The following is a 20379-nucleotide window of genomic DNA, read 5'->3' as shown; positions in this document are numbered from 1 at the left end:
ACTTTGATAGAATTCTGTATACATGTGCATGTGCAAGGAGGAAAAATAAGACTGTGTATTGCCGACTCATTTTGAGTGGTAGGCGCCCTTGATGTCAGCACGGTGCAGACGCCATTTTCTTACTGCAAGATCATTCTCAGCTCATGAAAACCGGCAAGCTTGTTACCACAAATTTACAGTTTTGTTGGTTACAATATTGGTGTTAAATCACCCTGAAAATGTCTCAAGGTTTTCAACATGGACGTGACATGAGAATTACGACTAACGCAAGGGACGGGAGCCGAGATTTTATGGGTAAGTGTGAGTGCCCGTCAGAGTAATTTGATTTTCAGTTGTGTATGGTAATGCATGAATGCATGCACTAAAATTACCTACATGTTAATAATAATAATAATAATAATACTTTATTTTTATAAAGCGCATTTACATCAAACAAGATCACAAAGCGCTGAACAATATTAAAACAAAATATAATAGTACAGATAAAATATAAAAACATCAATAAAAAGTACAGATAACATTATCATAAAAACAAATTAATATGAAAAACAAGATAATCACGAGATAATATAAGATAAAAGAAAAATACAATAACACCAAGATGGGTAATGCAATGAAGGAATGATTAATGAGCATCAGATGCAGAAACACATTGCACTAACCAACTGGCTAACAGCAAAAGCAAATGATGTAGGGCCACCACAACAAATTCACGAGAGTAAAAACAATCAAAACTGAGCGAGGCGACACCAAGAGCAACAAACAATATGAATGAATAAAAAATATATAACTGCGCAAAAAGAAACTTAAACTAACACCTAAAATGCAATCTGCACAGGAAACGGAAACACGAGAGCAAAGGCCACAAAAATTAACTGTGCAGAAAGCAAAAAGGAACAAATTTGAAGCAAAATTTACCAAAAAATATATAGAAAAAAAAAAAAAAAAAAAAAAAAAAAACCGTGATGAGAATTGCAAAGGAAGAGGTGAACGAGCAAGAGCAAAACAACAATGCAATTACCATCGGTCTAATATAATAATAAGCAAATACTATCGGACTAACATAATAATAAGCAAATACCATCGGTCAAACATAATAATAAGCAAATACCATCGGTCAAACATAATAATAAGCAAATACCATCGGTCAAACATAATAATAAGCACAAGAAAAGCAAAAACCTAAAACAGCTAATAATGTAGGCCCACTACAAAACAATCACGTGAGCAAAACCAAAAGAAACAAGTGGGCATACATCAAAAGCAACAAAGCAATTATGGGGAAATAATGTAATGCAAAGCAAAAAGAAAATGATACTAATTAACACCGAAAAATGCAGTGTGCACAGGAAATGGAAAACACGAGAGCGAAGACCAAGTAACGAACTGTGCAAAATGCAAAAAACAATGATATACTTTGCTAGGATGCACAACAGCAAGATTCACGAGAGCATAAATCAAACAAAATGAAAGTATTATGCATCAAAGCAATAATAGGCCTGTAAAATTACAACAAATCAAATAACATTGTAAAAATTACAAATCAAACAAGCAGGAGAATATAATTATAATACAAAATGATTTGAGTAAAAACGCCAAAAATCAAATATACACACTGAGTAAAAATTAATATAATTGTCAGAATCAATTTCAGATGATGTTCAAAAATGCGCGTGTGAAGACAATGATGATGACCATAATGCACGGAGTATGTGATGAAGAGTTGTAAAATGTAATGAGATGATAACAATCTTGCACGGAAAATAATTCGCGGAAATGCAATCCAACAAAATAATATAATATACCAGGGGAGAGGTTACTAGCACATCACCCTGGCATTTGTAGAAAATAACAAAACATTAAGTAACACAATGGCGGATGGGGTTTCTAGCGTGATTTGAACATCGGTAGAGTTGTTGCAATGCAATGCGAATATCAAATGAGATGTATCTTGGCGAATATCATTGAGATGACGAAAAATAAGGATCACTAGAGGAGAGGTTACCAGCACTTCACTCTAGTGATTATTGCACAGAAAACACATAATATGCAGAAACAATATCTCTCGATGACAAAAACGTAGAAATGCAAATTTATCGACATTACGTCGCAAAACTATGATGACCAACGCACGGAACTCAACGCGCGGAAAATATGATATAGGGGAGAGGTTACTAGCACATCACCCTGAAATTGAAATATATTATAAAACACTAATTAAAACATTGGCGGAACAGATGAGTTTTCAGGCGTGATTTGAACATCGGCACAGTTGTTGCTTGGCGAATATCAGTTGGTAGCGATTCCAAAGAGATGGTGCGGCATAGGCAAACGCTCTTTCTCCGTAGAACTTCGTGCTCGGACGGCTGGTTTTCAGTAGATTATCACGCGAAGATCTTAATCGCCTTGAAGGAACATAAGGTTGTATGAGATCACAAATGAAGCCAGGTGCCATGGCATTCATAGCCTTGAAGGTGAGCAGAAGGATTTTAAACATAGCTCTATATTCCACAGGAAGCCAATGCAATTGGCGTAGTAAAGGTGTGATATGCTCACGGCGAGATTTGCATAAAACTAAACGTGCTGCGTGTGTTTTGCACGCGTTGGATTTTTGCGACTTCGGTATCGATAAACTGTACAACAAAGAATTTGCAGAGTCAAGCCTAGATGTTACAAAGGCGTGGGCGAGTCTAGCGGCAGTGTTTTCATCCAAATATTGGCGGATCTGGCCGATCTTCCGGATAGCAAACATCGCCGACTTGCAGATATTATTTACGTGGTCACTCATGCACAAAGACGCGCCCATGATGGCACCGAGGTTACGCGCTCTTGGCGATGACAACACTTCAACCTCACCAATGGATAGCTTCGCTTGAACAGGAGATGTGGATGAACTGTTGAAGCGGAACAAAATGAATAAGCTCAGTCTTGTCATCATTGAGGACTAGCTTATTAAATGCACACCATGTTTTGATATCAGCAATGCATGCTTCCAACTTTTGGAGAGCTGAATCACGATCCTCAGGGTTGAAAACGAGGTATAACTGAGAGTCATCTGCGTAAAATACACAGTCGATGCCATGCGACTCAATAACATCCTGGAGTGGCGCACTGTACAGGGTGAACAAAAGTGGCCCAGCTACCGACCCTTGCGGAACACCATAAGATAATGGAAGAGGATCAGATTGCACGTCGTCGATCAGAACCGATTGCGTACGATCAGCCATGTAAGACTCGATCCAGTTTAAAGCTGTACCTTTTATTCCATAGCGTGTACATAGACGGTCTAGCAACATACCATGGTCGATCGTGTCAAAAGCACGAAAAAATCTAAAAGGACTAGCATAGCCTCTTTCCGTCGATCAAGAGCAGATAATATATCATTCTGAACACGTAGGATGGCTGTTTCGGTGCTATGATGTTGCCTATATGCAGACTGCGAACGTGCTTGGAGGTTGTTTTCAGATAGATATGATTGCAGTTGTGATACGGCGACCCTCTCAATTACTTTGCCCAAGAAGGGGAGGTTGGAAATTGGACGATAGTTAGCATATACGTTGTGGTCGAGTCCAGCCTTTTTCAGCAATGGTCGAATAACAGCATGTTTCAGGCTCGATGGAACTACGCCGGTCTTCAGCGACTTCGCTCACAATGGTTGTAATTGTTGATAGCAATTCCGCAGACAGGTTTTAAAAAGCACCACAGGGAGGGGGTCCAAGCTGCAAGATGTGGTGGAGGCAGACTTGATGATCTTGAAAACGTCACCCTCTGTTACTGAAGAAAACTCGGAGAATGAATGAATGCAATCCTTGACAACATTGGGTGTAGCAACGTTACTTGCAAGGGATCCACGGAGTCTTGTTACCTTATCCGCGAAGAAGTTGGCGAAGCTATCACCGAGCGACTTCGGGCAATCATGAGATGGCAGAGCTTGGTCAACTTTAGGATTTGAAAGCTTGTCAACTACACGAAACAGGTCCTTCGAATCTGTTTGACTAATCTGTGTACGATGGTAGTCAGTTTTTGCCTTATACAGGAGATCTTTGTAAAGATCACATTGGTCTTTGAAGTACTCTTTGTCTACAGAGAGTCTAGATTTAAGCCACTTTCGCTCCCGACGACGTTTCTCTTGCTTCGCTTCTCGAAGAGCATCTGAATACCACGGAGCATGTGGTCTGAGCATCACAGTTCGCTTGCGTAGGGGTGCGTGGGTATTTAACACACCAGTCAATGAAGATGAATACTCCTTGACGAGGCTTTCCAAATCAGGAGCCGGAGCAGAGAGCAAAGGTGAAGCACGAATGTCGTCAATAAATGCGCCAGTGTCCACACCTCGAAGTCTCGCGAGATTCAACGTGTTTAACACTTAGTCCTGGGCGAGCTATATTGACAAAGCATCTGACGGCATGGTGATCTGATGGTAGTCCACGATGGATCGATGGTGAGGAAACTAGATCTTCATCTTTTCTGGATATGATGAGATCTAATGTATGCCCCTTCTTATGAGTCGACCGACGATATGTTGTTGCAAACCACATAGATCCAACATGTTTAGAAACGCCAACGCTTCACGATCATTGCAATCGTCGACATGTACATTGAAATCACCAGTGATCAGTAACCTGATAGGTGTCGCAATCACTGACTCCAGTAAGGAGGAAAACTCATCAAGAAACATGTTGAAAGTTTGCTTCATGTTGGCATATCCAGGTTAGTATTTTAAAAGCTCACAACATGCCTAATTGCCTACAGGGTTCGAATTCATCATTTTTTTGCATAGAAAAACTGCTATGCAAGTTTTATGGCGATCTTTTCTTTTAGACCACCCAAACTATATTTATAGGCTAAAATTACAAATGTATCATTCAAAATGAACTTTGTCTTTTGTATCAAGATTAAACATGTTTTAGCTAAATAAACATACCTTTTATTTCATCGAACAAGCTTTATTTTGTTCCAACATCGATGTTTTTATCGCTATTTTTAACGTAAAAGAGCCGAGTGCAAACATGGCAAATTGATGATGATGCCTGCTCCGAAACGTTCCCGTATCACGAGCGCTTGATTTGATGTACAGTACGCTCGTTTTGACGGCAATTTACGCTTGTGTACTGTGCATTTTCAAGCGTGTTTAACCGGTTTTTTTAATACGTGACGCAATTCTGCATTGATTCAAGATGGCGAATTTCTCGAAAAACGTGCTGTATTTTTTTGAAAAAAATTCCCTTATTTCACAAATTCTTTGCCATGAATCTAATCATGTTTTCATGTGGCGGAAGTGATGCTGATTTTATGAAGGAATGTGTTCCAAATATTTTTGAATTGTTTTTTGAGACAAAACCTTTCTAGCAGAATAACCGTTTTCACTTCTTTTCAAAAAGTTGTTTTAACCTTGTTTTTTACCCCATAATTTCCCTCGTTCATCGAAGCCCTGCCCTCCTTCAAATACTTTAAACCTTGACTCCAAAGTGTTTGGCAAAGTCTGTTTAACCTTGTTGCAAAGCCAAAGGTAAACCTTGATGCAATAATATTTTAGTCCCTATATAGCGAGGGTGGTCTAAAGGAAAAGATCGCCAGTTTTATCTTGCATAGCAGGTCCAAAATTTTGTATAAGCAGTTTAAACTGCTATGCAAAAAATGTTTTGCAGAGCATTTTTTTTTAATTGCAAAAAGTGCTATGCAAAGTATAGGTATGCCAGGCACACCGTCATCAACCCTATATCTTCGTGTCAAAAATTGCTGTGATAGTACGATGAATCCTCACGCATGGTAATTTTATTCGAGATAGGCCGAGCGACTTACTTAGGCTAAGCATACAATTTGAGATTTTGAGAGCCTGCCACACTGTTTCTATTCTATGTTTTTACGATTTTTGCATGATCAGTATATGGCTGGCCGTAACCGCCATAACGTGGAGCTGCTACGCCGTAGCTTACTTTTTCGCTTTCATGGAGCTAAATTGACCAATCATGTTAGATCTTTTCATTACGCTGAGCCAGTGGATGCATCCTCGTTTCAGAGAGAAAAACTCTTGCCAAAATTAATGTTTACTATGGGGATTTTAAATGAATCGATTGTAAATAAACCACAACCAGTTGTACATAGGATCAATACCATTGTTTGATTAGTGTATAGTCAATGTTACCTTGCATGCATGTGTCATGTGTGTGGCGTGTTTGTTTGTTTGTTTGTCAGGCCAGGATCACTGACACCCACGGTACTGATACTGTCATACTATCACTGTGATCATATTGTTGAATGTTGTTGACTTTAAAATAATCATGATGCAGTCATGTCTACAGTAGAATTCACCACGACCTTTGAAGGACTTAAACCCCATTAAAAGCTATTAAATCAAGATAACACTCAATGAAAACAGCTCAACTATGTTACATCAGATCTTCTCTGGTTAAATACACACTGCACTTGTGTCTGTTTTACCTGTGCAATGAGTAATGAGCTGGTATTATGGTTTCAGTTGGGTGAACGATTATAAAGCGAATGCAAGGTAACAATACTGTGGGCTTTTGTTTACGAAATGAGACAAAAGTCTGCTTATTGTTAACCAGCGTTCTTGAAAATGAGAAGCTTAATGACTTAACACGGTTTAGAAATAATTTCTTCATATTTTTTTGTGTTATCTGTCGTTTACATATCCTTCCTAAAACACTAAAGTACCAATATTTCCAAACACCTAAATTAGCTAAAATTTAGGACATGTTACAAAACTATATTTTCTAGAATTTCAGAGAATACTTTAAATATTGGCGGTTATTTTTTACACAGTGACGTCAACTAGGCAATGGCCTATACTTCTAACATACACTATTTGTAGAGGTCACGCGTCAATGGTGAGCGCACTGAGTATTGTGTATAGGAAAACGGACAGTAACTACAGTATGTATGGCCTACTACTAGTATATAAAGTAAATCCGAACTGGTTTGCAGTTTGCTGAAGGTCGAATTCGCAGGGACACCGCATAAGTTATACAAATTAGCTCCCGCGATACACTGCAGATCGCAGAAATGTGTGCATAGTTTACCACCACTCTGCCTAGCTATATAGTTATGTACAATACTGTATGAGTTTCTTATGAGTGCATGTCCATCTTAATAATAAGTCAGTTCGTACTTTTCATAAACTACTTTTTGAATCATAACTTTCGTGACCGAGGATATCTTGCAACTACGTGGCGCTTCGCCTGGCAAATTCTTAATGAATAAATTCGCTTCACGTAATGAGTAAGTCGTACTTAATTGGTCAGTTTTACCTCCGAGGCTCCGAGTAATGAAAAACTCTAACATGATCATGATTGGTCAATTTGGCTCCACGGAGCAAAAAAGTCAGCTACGCCAGTAGCAGCTCCACGTTAGGCGGTTGCACCTACCATATCAGTATCCCATATGATATTTCTATTGCAAGAAAATTTTATTTGATGTCAGGTTTTATCTTAAATACACTAACTGGAAATTAAATACACTAATTAGTGAGGACCGGTATTTTGCTGTGGATATGTTTAACTGCAATTTGCGGGTAAAAAATTTGAAATCCTGGGTAAAAATTGTGATCATATTCAATTGTGATCATATTCAACTCTTTGAGAAAATAATAATATAAAGGAATGCATGTAAAATCCAGCTGCAATACAATGTACATTATTGACACACTGTCACTCTCTTTATCTACGCCAATAATAGAATATCGATTTCAATCGAATTGAATATGTTGCTCAGTTTTGAGTTTGTAGTTGACTACTAAGCGACCTAAGCGATCGATTGCTAGCCAATCAGATAGAATTCCTTTTCTTGCGTTCGGTGAAATACCACTCGCCCGTCGCTCACCAACGGAGTATTAAATTTATATTTATCGCATAGGACGTCGACACTGTGCCAGGTGAATTCAAATTTGCCATCAAACTGCATCATTTTATATATCAAATTAAAGCCCTTGAGTAAAGAAAGCCAAAACTGAAAACCTTTTTGTCATAGCACTTTTTTTTTTAATTCCATGTGCGAGTGTCTCATCACCTTAAAAAATCATATATTTGGGTCAAGTGAAGTATAGACAACATATTTATACGGAGGTTTCCTTGACCTACAGTCTGTCCACATAGAAGTACAAAGTAAATAGACCTCGAAACTGAAGGTACTAGGTGCTGGCGACCGTTGAGTTGACAGTTGCATCCCAACCAGCATCTCGAATCCACGCACAGCATCACATACAAAGTGTGGTGTTGCACAACATCCTCTGTATTCAAAACCAGTGAACCAAATCCAACAAAACTTTAACAAGATATTCGTAAAAATACAGGCTTTAGGAAACTGTGTACATTGTAGACACTCATTAGTCTTGGTTATGGCCATGTGTTTTTTAACCTCGCCGACTTTTCGTCACACACTGATTTTTGAAATTCACGACACTCCTTCACCTTCAAATGCCCATATTTTTCAAACCATACCCCCCAGCATGATAAAAGTATACATTTTCAGAAAGGAAATTGAACAAGGAATCCAACAAGACACTTAGAAACACTGTCAGATGTAAGGTTCTAATGCTACATTTATGTGAATGAGACAAAGCATCAACTGGCAGTGGTCCAGTGGTATAATGTCACTAACATTTCTGTGTTACCCCTGCATCTTATTTTATATCATTTTCTGATAGATCAGAGTAAGGGCTTTCCTGCAATATATAAATGTATGGGGGTTATCACTTTCGTAAAATAATACAACCCTTCAAAAATTGACATAAATTAATTAATTTTTCTTATTGTCTTGGAGAACATTGGCCTATCATATACCCTAAAGCAGCCAACTATTTTAACTTTGTACAAAATAAAAGTGTAAATAATAATGTCAGCTTTCTTTTGATACCAAATTTATTGATGAACACTCATTTTAAAAGAAAATAGCAACATATTTCATTTTGCGCACCGACTACGAGGCTCCCAAAATGAAAACTTCGCTTACAGTTTTGTGCAGAGTGCCCCACTACCTCCACCACCCCTTCCTTGGCCAATTGGATTGAGTCCCATTCTATAGATGTTCAAGATATCTTATTGACACCTTTCCATAATTAATAATTGGTGTTTTAGCTGTCATTTGATACCAAATTTACTATTAAATCTATTTTTATTCCAATGATACATTAAAAAAACTAATGACCACAGTGACAAATGTGATGCCACTCTCCCGTTATACATGTAGATCATGTCGAGTTCAAATGATCACATGCCCCTATCATTAGCTCAAGGCAGTTTATTGTTTCAACTATTTTATAGAATAAAAGTTCAGACAAAAATGTCAGCTTTCTTTTGATACCAAATTTATTGATATACACTAGTTTTTAAAGAAAATGTTAACATTTTTGCACTGCGAGGCACCAAAAATGAAATTTCCCATTGAGTTTGTACATAGTGAGCCGCTGCCTCCACCACCCCTGACTTGGGTCATTGGATTGAATACCATTCTGCTTCTGTTCAAGATACCTTAAAGGTCCGTAACCCGATCGACAGCATCATCCCCCGATTTTTTCATTGTTGATGAGGTTTTGGTATCACATAATAGATACTATTTTTCTCATTACTATCCTGAAATTTGACGCTCCAAGTCGATGTATTTCGGAGAAATCATGAATCACAGCGGTTTTACAGGTTACCAGTTTGTAAACAATAAAAATTTCTTCGGATCATGGGAAGAGAAAAAGCGAACTACGCTAAGTGTAGTCTCGCCCAGACTGTATGTGGCTATCACGAGGATCGACGAGTGTCAGACCGACGCAAACTGGCTGTGTAGGAGACTACGCTAAGTGCTGAGGAGACGGTCCGCCGTATATAATTAAAACAATTCCTTGATTATTTCAGTTGGTGAAATAGCTCAATTGGCTAGCGCGCCGTTCTTTTACCCGAGAGGTACCCGGTTCAAAACCCGGTATCGGAAGGTTTTTTTCCTCTCCATTTTTAACCCAAACTTTTTTATATTCATTTGAAATGTACATATTGCAAGGGGAAATATATTTTGTTTCCTTTTTTTTTCTGAAACGGTGCGAAAAAACAAAAAAAAAAAAAAAAACAAATATTTTCCGTTCAATACGGGCCGGCATTGCAGCATGTCAGCATTCGGCATACTGAACGGGAATTGTTGTTGTTGCATGCCTACCCAGAATGCAATTCACGTGATACAAGGTATTGGATTGCAAATTTGGCTATTTATTCACATTTACGCTGAAAATGCTCTCGTTTTTTCACAAAGCAGCATAAAGGGGAGATATTTGATATTATTATGTAATTTTAAAGACAATCCATATCCAAAACCAATAGGGTTACCCCCTTTAATGTAACTTTCCATAGTTCATCATTAATATATTAGCTTTCATTTGATACCAAATTTATTGCCATAGCTTCTTTACTTTCAAAGATATTCTCAAAAAACAAAACGATCATGGTGAAAAGTGTGACACCACCACCCTTTTTGGGTGTTCAGTTCAAAACGCATGGCCTTAAATGTTGAAATTAAGATTTAATTTAAATCTGGTCAATCAGACATACCAGACATATCTATTTTTGACAGGTGAAACTGACATTATGACTGAAACATTTAGTCATCAGCTAGGTTGTGAAGCAAATGACCTTGATTACTGGAAACTGCTGGGGATGGTTATCGATGCTGGAAGTTTCTGGTACTCAAGCTCATACAACCCAGCTGAAGATTGAAGGTTTCAGTCGCAACACAACGCCTGTCAAAATAGGTATGTCTGTTTGACCAGATTTAAATTAAATCTTAATTAATGCAGGCTTTATGATCTTGTTAATAATAAATATCCATGACCTAAAAATGATGGACATTATATTAGCATGGCAAAAAGAAGCAGTATTAATTTCTGGACATGTGTATCCTGTACACTGACAAAATATAATTTTTTTATTCCATTTTCTCTAGGTCACGATGATAGAGGTGACAGCCGTGGAGGACGTGGTAGAGGCGGCGGAGGTGGTAGAGGCGGCGGAGGTGGTAGAGGCGGTGGTGGAAACAGAGGAAGAGGAGGAGGAGGAGGTGGTGGGGGTGGTTACTATAATTCAAATAGAGGTGGAGGTGGAGGTCACTACAATTCCAATAGAGGTGGTGGTCCAAGTGATGGAGGTAGATGGCAAAGAGGGAAAGGACGAAGGGGAAAATCAAAAGGAAGCAATAGGAGCAGAGATGATGAAAGAGGATTCAGTGGTGGACCATCCCCACTCTCCAGGCTAGAAGATGATGATGGTGATTTCTCCATGGGAGATGAAGAGAGTAGGCCTGGACGATCAGACAGATTGTGAGTAACATATATCTACATGTAAGCCGATGTAATAGATGGCTGTAAAATGTAGCTGTAGTAAAGACAAATGTTTTGAGGTATCATCTATTGAAACACATCTAGAGTATTTAGTGTAAAGTCATTTTTTAGTACTTCCTTTCCTTGGTCCAGTTATGTGCTGGTGATCGGCGATCGAGTAGAAGTGGTGAGGTCTCTTTCCCCTTATATGCACCGATGACCAATGGTCTTGTTGTCAAGACCGTTGATCAGCCAATCAGCATGATTGTTTATCACTTCTGACTTTTACGCTCAGCCTCTGCGCCAGCACAGAGCACAGAGCACAAAGTAATAAAAAATGAACTCAAACTAGGAGCCACCTTGTTTTTTGAAGTTCTTACAATTTTGGCATATATGTAAACAGTAAAATTGGTATATATATAGAGCTTATTCAGTATAGAAGCATTGCAAGCATCAGACCCCAGAGAAACTAGAGTCTGTGTCTCTGTGATACATGTATGCTAATAAATAAAATTAGCATGTTGATATGGTACCATAAGTTCACTTTTAGTATATTTTACAGGAAACAGCACAAATAGAAATACTTCAAACCTTTGTACATTTACACATAACATGTTCACAAGCACCTTGGGACCAGATAGCTCAATAGATATATTGATCATCAGTAAAAACAATGCAGTATGAAATTTTTAAATCTAATTACTGAAAAGGATGTCTAATTTGGTTCAAACCAAAGAATATTGATCAGTCCCAACTCGTTACTTCGCATACAGTATGTTCAGTTTTGCACATGAGTGTTTTAACATTGACAATCTTGGAAACTTTTTGAAAATTGATTATTTGTGCCATCTTATTTTCTGATGTTTAGCAATCCATATGGAGGTAGAAGGGGAAGAAGGAAAGGTGGACAAAGGGATCATCAAGGTGGTTCAAGGGATGACCGAGGAGGCGGCCCAAGCCATGGCATCTTTGCTAGAGCTGTAGACTCTATTGCACCTGGAAGAAGCAGAAATGACAGGCATGGTTCAAGAGACAGTAAAGGATCTAGAGATAACAGACGGGACAACAGAGACAGAGACAGACATTCTGATGAGACTTGGTGGAAAGTAACAGTGAGTATTAGACAATGAGGTACAACCAAAGAGTACCAACTCTGCCATGTTTGCATGTCGCTTATGGAGGGAAAGTAGTGCACTTCTGGGTAATTTCACTATGGACCTAGCAAACTTTGGTTCAAAGTGCATTGTTGGCTGCTCACTGTGTGTAGTGCGTTGTGTCAAAACCTCTGACCTTTGGGTTTGCAAACCTTTATAAGCAGCTTAAAGACGTGAATTATCATTTATTTTGGGCTCTTACCTAAAAGTGGTGGCGGTACTGTTTACCCTCCATTAGCGAAAAGCCCAAAAAGGTGGCTTTACCATTATTGTTTCTTTGGTGTTAGATGACAAAATGACTCGATAACAGCATTGAAGTATTGTAAGAAATGTATATTTCAGGCCAGGAATGCTGTTAGGATTTTTTAAGGGTGAAGTTCCAAGAGTTGAAATGTATTTGAATTAAAAACCATGGAGTGAAATCACTCTCAGGAATGAAACAAGAGTCAAATGCACAAGCTCATGGGTTCAAATCATTGCATAGTATGTAATCTGTGAGGTTATTTTAAATATTTGTGAAGCTGATTACTAATTCATTTGACCTTTCTTTTAATGCAGATACCGTATGGCAAGAGGCATGAAAAGGAGTGGTTACTCACAGCCATCAGAAATATATGTTCTGTTCCTTTCCAAGTTGTAGATGTAAGTATTTCCAACTTTTACTTTGTTTCTATGAAAAGCAGACACAAGGTTGAGCCTCGAATGTTCTTTGAGTTGAGTACAAAAGTTGCTCTGCATTTGCTGGTATAAGAGTTACTCTACATTTCCTGTTCTTAGAGTCATTACTGCATTTACTGGTATTAGAGTCACTCGGCATTTGCTGATATAATAGTCACTCTGCATTTACTGTCATTAGTCACTCTGCATTTGCTGGTATTAGAGTAACTCTGCATTTGCTGGTATTAGAATCACTGTATTTGCTGGTATTAGAGTAACTCTGCATTTGCTGGTATTAGAGTCACTATGCATTTACCGGTATTAGAGTCACTCTACATTTGCCAACATTAGAGTAACTCAAAATTTGCTGGTATTAGAGTCATTCTGCATTTGTTGGTATTAGAGTCACTCTGCATTTGCTGGTATTAGATTCACTCTGCATTTGCTAGTATTAGAGTCACTCTGCTTACAGATTTGATGACTTTTATTTCCCACAGTATCACTTCATCCAAAATGCTGCTGCATTCTATGTGGACGATCAAGCTACTGCTGATGCACTCAGAGATGTCACCAAGAGAATTACAGCCAAATCTGGACACAAGGTATAATTGTCAAACTTATATCTAATCTATAAAATGTAAAATCTTTGGTTGTTGTTATTGTTTGTAATATTAATATCATATTGTCATATTTGTTGAGGATATATCTGCAGAAAGTGATTGTATCATGCACATGGTGCCAATGGATTTCAAATGGAATGTACTCATATAATGCATATTTGTTCATATTTAGCCTGGTGTTAATGCAAGTTCTCTCACTGCTATACTATTTGCATTTCTAGGTAGTAATTCAAACACGGCCAAGTAAACCACCCCAAAATCATCCTGTGATGGATGAGAAGACCATACAGCTACTGAAGGAGACCATGAGTAAGAGATACGACCCGTCCACAAAACAGCTCAATCTTAGCAATATGTTTCATGATGAAGGTCAGTAGTTTAGTTCATTCATCAAGTGTCCTTAATGCATTAAATGGGAAGTAAAAATGTGTGCAATTGCATTATTGCAGCACAATTGGTTGTTGTAGTGTAATTTAATTTTCAATTTGTTATGCAACTGTTGGTTCTAGAAAATTATATACAATAGTATATGTACAAGCCCAGGTTCAATAGTTATTTTTTTTATGTTGCAGATTTGAAGGCCAATAAAATCCAGATGCCATTGAATAAGCCATCCAACATGGGAGAAGTCATCAAAGTCATCGCTGAGAATATACCAGAGGTACGTGGAAATTATGTATTAAATTGTTTTCATTTCACCTTAAATCAGTGTTGAGACATGCATGATAACCTTTTGTCATGGTATTGAAGTGATTTGGTAGATGGTTTGTGTAGTTAATCAATGGCTTAGTCTCAAGCCACATCTTAATTTAGACAAGTCTAGTCAGACACATGGCCAAGTAGAGGCAGAGTTGAGTCAAGCACCAGCTTGAGCTGGATCAAACCTGAAGCATCTTCACTTATTGAAGTTTTTAGGAGGAAGATGGCAAAATTATTATGTACATTTGACAGATTTCTGAAAAAAGAAATAAATTTGTCCACCCACCTGCTCCTACCCCAGAAAAGTTGTAGAAGACCCCCAAATCTTGAGACTTGGCAGCATCGTACAAGAAAGGGTGGCCCACCATTATCCTGTAGATATAATGATTGCAACAACTGAGAACGGCACAATCAGAGAACTGCAAAATTCTGTTAATGTATGTTTTTGACTCGCACTGTTATTTATTGTTATCATTTTACTCTCAACAGATTCTAGTATTGAATTTAAGTAAGAACAGAATGTACAGCCTACAGACCTTGATGGACCTTGCAAGCAAAGCACCAGCCCTGAAATACCTTGATATATCAGACAATGCAGTAAGTTAAATAATTGTGTAGCTATAGCACAATTATCTTGTTTGAATTATGGTGTTATTTCCATAGCTTTGTTATAGCCCAATAATAACCAACAAACAATTTACTGAGTTCTCCAATGCATAATTGGTGTTATAATCAGTAGCATGTATGACATGGAAGTCACAAGAATTAGAGTAAAAATTTAGAAAAGTATGCAACCCAAATATATGATTGAGGTTCATAGAAAAATTAATGAACAACAATGAGATGGAAAATGAAAACCTAAATTGATAATATATTATTTACCAGAATGATAATCACATCCACCATGCCAGCTGACATTGACAAGCATCCTTATCCAAACACATTAATGATATTCACCGGGGTGAGTGGGGGTGTGTGTGTTGGGGGTGACACAGAGTAAATATAGTCATTAGTCACCCCCTAATCTGGTTTTGCCACTTGCGTTGCAAAAGAATTTTAATATACTAAATTAGAAACTTGCATGTTTTCCTCTCTTCTCTGTTGAAACATAATCTCAGGTCAAGAGTGAACAGGAGTTGGACCACATCAAAGGCCTGAAGCTTGAAGAGCTGAATCTGAGGGGCAATCCTTTATGTACTAGCAATAGAGACACTTCACTGTATATCAGGTAACCCATGACCTTTGAATGCTTTAACCCAAGGTAGGTCAGTAAGACCTCGGACATTTACAAATTGGTCATTGTCTTTTGACCTCTGACCCCATTCCATGAGGTCATTGTCATTACTGACCTCTGACCATTCCCATAGTGGTGCTAAAAAATCTACTTAAGGGTACAAGTGGTTGATATGTTATCAGATCCCTTACCCTGATTTGGCATGCTCACAGTAGGAAACAAGTAGAAGAACACCGGTGAAGGCAAATGGTGACGGATGTAATTAGGTGAATAATGAAAAATAATGCAGATTTGCTATTGAAAAAAAGAGTTTGCAAGCTTTTCAAATTCAAACCTTAATAATGAACCTGTGCTGAAGAGAATGAATGGATAGAACATCAAACACAGCAGTAAAATATTGCTATCCCAATGATCTTTACCTCGCATAATAATACCTACCAGACCTGTATATTAATAATGTATGATATAAGTTGTTTTCACCTCATGTTTCCTAAGCTAGAGGAACTGATCAACTTTGCTGATGAAGTGCAGTTCTAGACTTGAATATTTTGTTTTTCTACCTTGTAGCAATGGTGTAAGGTTGCTCTAATGCTCTTATAATAATTCATCAGCTCATACAAATTTTAAGCTCTCTAATGTTAGTACTACATACAGTTGTGGTACTAATGCAAGATATTCCAATGATAATTATGTAGTATTAGTCCATATGGCTTTTACATAGTTGCATAATCGGTACTATCTCTACAACAGCAATATGAAAGCAGCAACAACAAGTTTTACCCCTTCAAACTGTTATGACACTGGTTGTAACAGTCAGTTCTCTCCAATCGACTTAACATGGAGACATTTATGATAAGGATAGTTAAGTGCAGTACATTAGTCAAGATAATGGCACTCAACTAAGGGTAGTAACATAGTATGTTCACTAAGGTTGAGATCCCCAAGGGATGAAAATCACACAGTAGAGGAGCATAATTACTGGTCCTTAAATCTATGAGATTTAGGACTGGCAATATTAAAACAATATGGATTTTGCATGTTACTTCATCCAAAAGTGCTAAGCAAACCTCATTTTTGTGAAAATATTAACATAGTGTAACATTTCAATTATCTGGAATTGAAGATAGTTAACACAATGGGCTATACCAGTTGAAATCCATACACCCCCTATGTAAGACATGGCCTTAATCTTCCACAGGAAGTGTGAATTTCAAATGGGGTTATCTTAATGAGTGACTCTATTGAAAACTGCACCCCCTGAGTTGGAGATTATGGTCATGTCTTCCATTTCAACTGGAATAGCAAGAGAAATATCAGTAGAGAGTAGCAACTAGTTCATGAGATAGTAATTAGTGTCATACTAACTCATAATTTTACTCCCGATACTAACAGTCAGTTTTTTCCTCAGGTGATAATTTACCAATCTTTCTTATTTTTGTGTCTTTATTTTAATTTTATATTAATTTGTTTTTGGTGTTTGTCAATAATTCTTTTTAATTTTGTGGGGATTTTTTTGCCAATTAATTTGAAATGAAGCATTTCTGTGTATGCTGCCTCAAATTACAAAAAAATGCTAGGTGGAAAAAAACCATTCCATTTTACTTTTATGATTGCCTTTCAATTCATCAAATCGCAACTCAAAAAGATTTCCGTTCACAATAGATGTGTAGTTACACACACACACATGAGAAAGGTGATGAAATCTGAGATTCGAATATCTTCTTGGAAAGTAAAAATGAGTGTTTCCAGGACGATATGATGTTACTGGACTCCCACCCAGACCAATAAGAAAGAAGCCTATATAAAATGGCAGGAAAACAATTACTTGATAGATGATAATCTGCACATAGAACAAACCATGACTTTTGTCAGCTTCTGGAAGATCATATCATCTATCAGTAATCAACAACACCTTGTACTTGTTGTGTATGCAGCTCAAATGGGATGAGTACAATCTTATGCTACTGTAGACAAAAGAGTTGCCATGTGCACTCATCATCTTCATAATTACAAGACCCGACAAGGGGAGCTGTTTTGATCATCCAGTTTGAATTACAAAGAGTTTGATGCTATGGGGCGTGGACTCTCTTCTGTACCAGATGCTGTAGTTTACATGCCGTTAAGACCTGCTGCCAATGACGGGTAAGTCTGCTTATAAAGGAGCAGCAACCTAAGACAGGCGCAGGTTCTATTACAGGCAGAATATAACGCTACTAGCTCTGATAACAGCAGCCGTACAGACCTTTTGTCGGGTAGTGGAATCAGCGGGAGTTTTGTGGGAGGATAAATAAAGAAATGCTGTTTGGCAGGCAGGAGGTTTTATCAGTAGTAGTACTGCATACATTTGGGCTGCACAACAACAGTTGAGCAAGGTGATGATGTCGGCAGTTATGCCAACCGCACAGAATGTGGATCAAGCTGTTTCTGATTGCTTATTATGCATTCTAGTTTCCTAACCAACTGACTTAAGACTCCAAATCGTGTTAGCATTTGACCAGTTCTGCATTTACAGCTTCAAAATTATTTGAATTGCACCATCAGACTGTGCCTATCTTCTATATAGCTGTTTTATTAGAAAGCCGATGTTGCTTAAAGAGAAAACTTGACGTTTTAAAATCTTTTTTAAATGATTTTTTTTTGAAGGGTAGAATTGACAGAATTACCCAAATTCTTAAAACATAGTTCAGAAGTTTTAAGAAACACTCTCAGTTCAATTCTTAAAACATAGTTCAGAGGTTTTAAGAAACACTCTCAGTTAATGCTAGTGTTTTATTTTAGTTTTATTTTTTTATAGTTAAAAATCACTTGAAGTAAATTGTCCTTTTCCTTGTCATTTTTTCTTCCATTTCATTTAGTTATATTAAAACAAGTTACATTTCATTTATCATGTCTAATTTATTTTATTTCCACAACTCTTACATAATACTAGAGGACATACTTGATTATAACATAATCAAATGTCACGGATCATAGGAATCACTTTATTATTTTGTTAGATTTACTTTCTATATTATGTTTACTGTTAAGCTTGAGGTTTATTCCCACCAATTTTGCTTGCTGCCCATGCTTTTGTTTGTGACCTGTCTTCATATATATTTCAGCCATTATGTTGCTGGTGTTAATAACACAGTGGGTAAGTATGGGTATGGGGTAAGTGTGGACAGTGTTTCTTTACAATTTATATTGATTTGTCCCAAACATAGTGGTATAATTCAGGTTTTATCATGAGCAGTGTCAATGATACATGGTTATTGCTGTAAAACTCAAGCTCAATTGAATATCAAGAAATAATTTCAAGTAGTACAGCGTATCACAACAAAGATGTTATGGTAACAAACATGACATGTTACCTGATTGTGGTATGGTAGAATGTTTTTTGTTAGTTTCAGGCCGGATTTTTTGCTATTGAAAACTCTCTTCCGATCATTTCCTGAGAATTGAGTTCCAACAGTTTCTTGAGTTGAATATATATGAGGATGTTATATAGGAGCACTGCCAGGATTGTTTCCAATTTCAACCTGTATGGTGAACGTAAGTGTCATCATGTTTACCAATTACAGTTGTGCCCCTAAATCTTTTCTTCAGGTCATTTGTAAAGTTTTTGTTGGTGTTTCTAGAATGTTGTCATATTGTGCCCTTCAAAGGCCCTTCATCGTCTTACATTTTCCAGATCAGGTATCATGCTTTGCATAGACTTTCTGAAATGTGCAGAAGCTATTTCTTAACAAGAGAATTGGTGTATTGTTGGAATGATTTAATTAATGAACTATCTTCTCCAACTGATGACTGATTGTACCCAAGGTTTGGTGGAATTCTTTAAGGTTTGAAACAAGGATTTTTGTGATGGTTAATGGATATTCTCTTCTTTGATTTGATCCCAAACAGTCTGATGGGAAAGATCTTGTATTGTGTTCATGACTGCATCTGTCTTGCTTTCTCTGCTGCTCACTCTTATCTAATTCTCTCTCACTGTACTTCTCTTGCACACGTACACACACTGTGTTACCTCTCACATCTGTCTACACTTTTTAGCTTGACTCGCCCCGTTGCCATCTTTTCTTTTGTTGAATGTTATGCACTTGTCATACATTATGTGGCTGAAGAACTGTTTCCCCATTGTGGTCCCTGGTTGTTATCTTGTGGTCCTATGGTTCACTGCTTGGTTGACAATTTTCCTTCACATCATAGGTAAATGACCCTTGGATATATAAGCATCAGCAAATTGCAACTGGTTTGAAAGAAGCAATAATTGAACACTGGTGTAAGAAGCACCCAAATGTACAGAAATAGTTCTGTGAATAAAATAGTCCCAATCTCTGTAACGTTTTATAGGTCATAAAAATGTATGCTTTCAAACATATTCATATATATATATAAATAAAAATTGTATACTAACTGTTAACACCACAACATTCAATCAGAAAATGAGAATATTTCTAATTCACAGCTCTTTTTAAAGCTTTCATTTTCATAGAATTAAGTTTGTGAAATGATCATATTTATAGCTTATTTGGTCTGAAATTCAATTAATCCACCCTACAGCATACATGCAATAACCAATGAACTTCTTAAATTGGTAGGGTCATAGAGTATGATGACCTCTTGTGCTGTACAGGCATGAGATTTTTCAGCTTTTCAGCAGAATTCAGCTTTTTGGCTATTGAAATTTATGTGCTTTTATTTTCAGTCCATTTTAAGTAGTTT

The 20379-nt window shown here is 37.3% G+C and overlaps 1 protein-coding gene across 1 annotated transcript; it reads left to right on the top strand.

The window, feature by feature from the left end:
* Positions 1–89: 89 nt before the first annotated feature.
* Positions 90–19614, top strand: LOC140152992 (nuclear RNA export factor 1-like). The gene is made up of 9 exons (XM_072175561.1): positions 90–294; positions 10939–11311; positions 12180–12423; positions 13024–13107; positions 13620–13724; positions 13964–14111; positions 14315–14403; positions 14931–15038; positions 15560–19614. Exons 1-9 carry the CDS (start codon positions 219–221, stop codon positions 15671–15673), a joined length of 1341 nt encoding a protein of 446 aa, XP_072031662.1. The 5' UTR covers positions 90–218; the 3' UTR covers positions 15674–19614.
* Positions 19615–20379: the final 765 nt, after the last annotated feature.

The sequence above is a fragment of the Amphiura filiformis genome, chromosome 5, assembly GCF_039555335.1.
Source record: "Amphiura filiformis chromosome 5, Afil_fr2py, whole genome shotgun sequence".
In the NCBI taxonomy this organism is placed as follows: Eukaryota; Metazoa; Echinodermata; class Ophiuroidea; order Amphilepidida; family Amphiuridae; genus Amphiura; species Amphiura filiformis.
The sequence above is the reverse complement of the archived record's forward strand: the minus strand, read 5'-3'. Positions and strand labels throughout refer to the sequence as shown.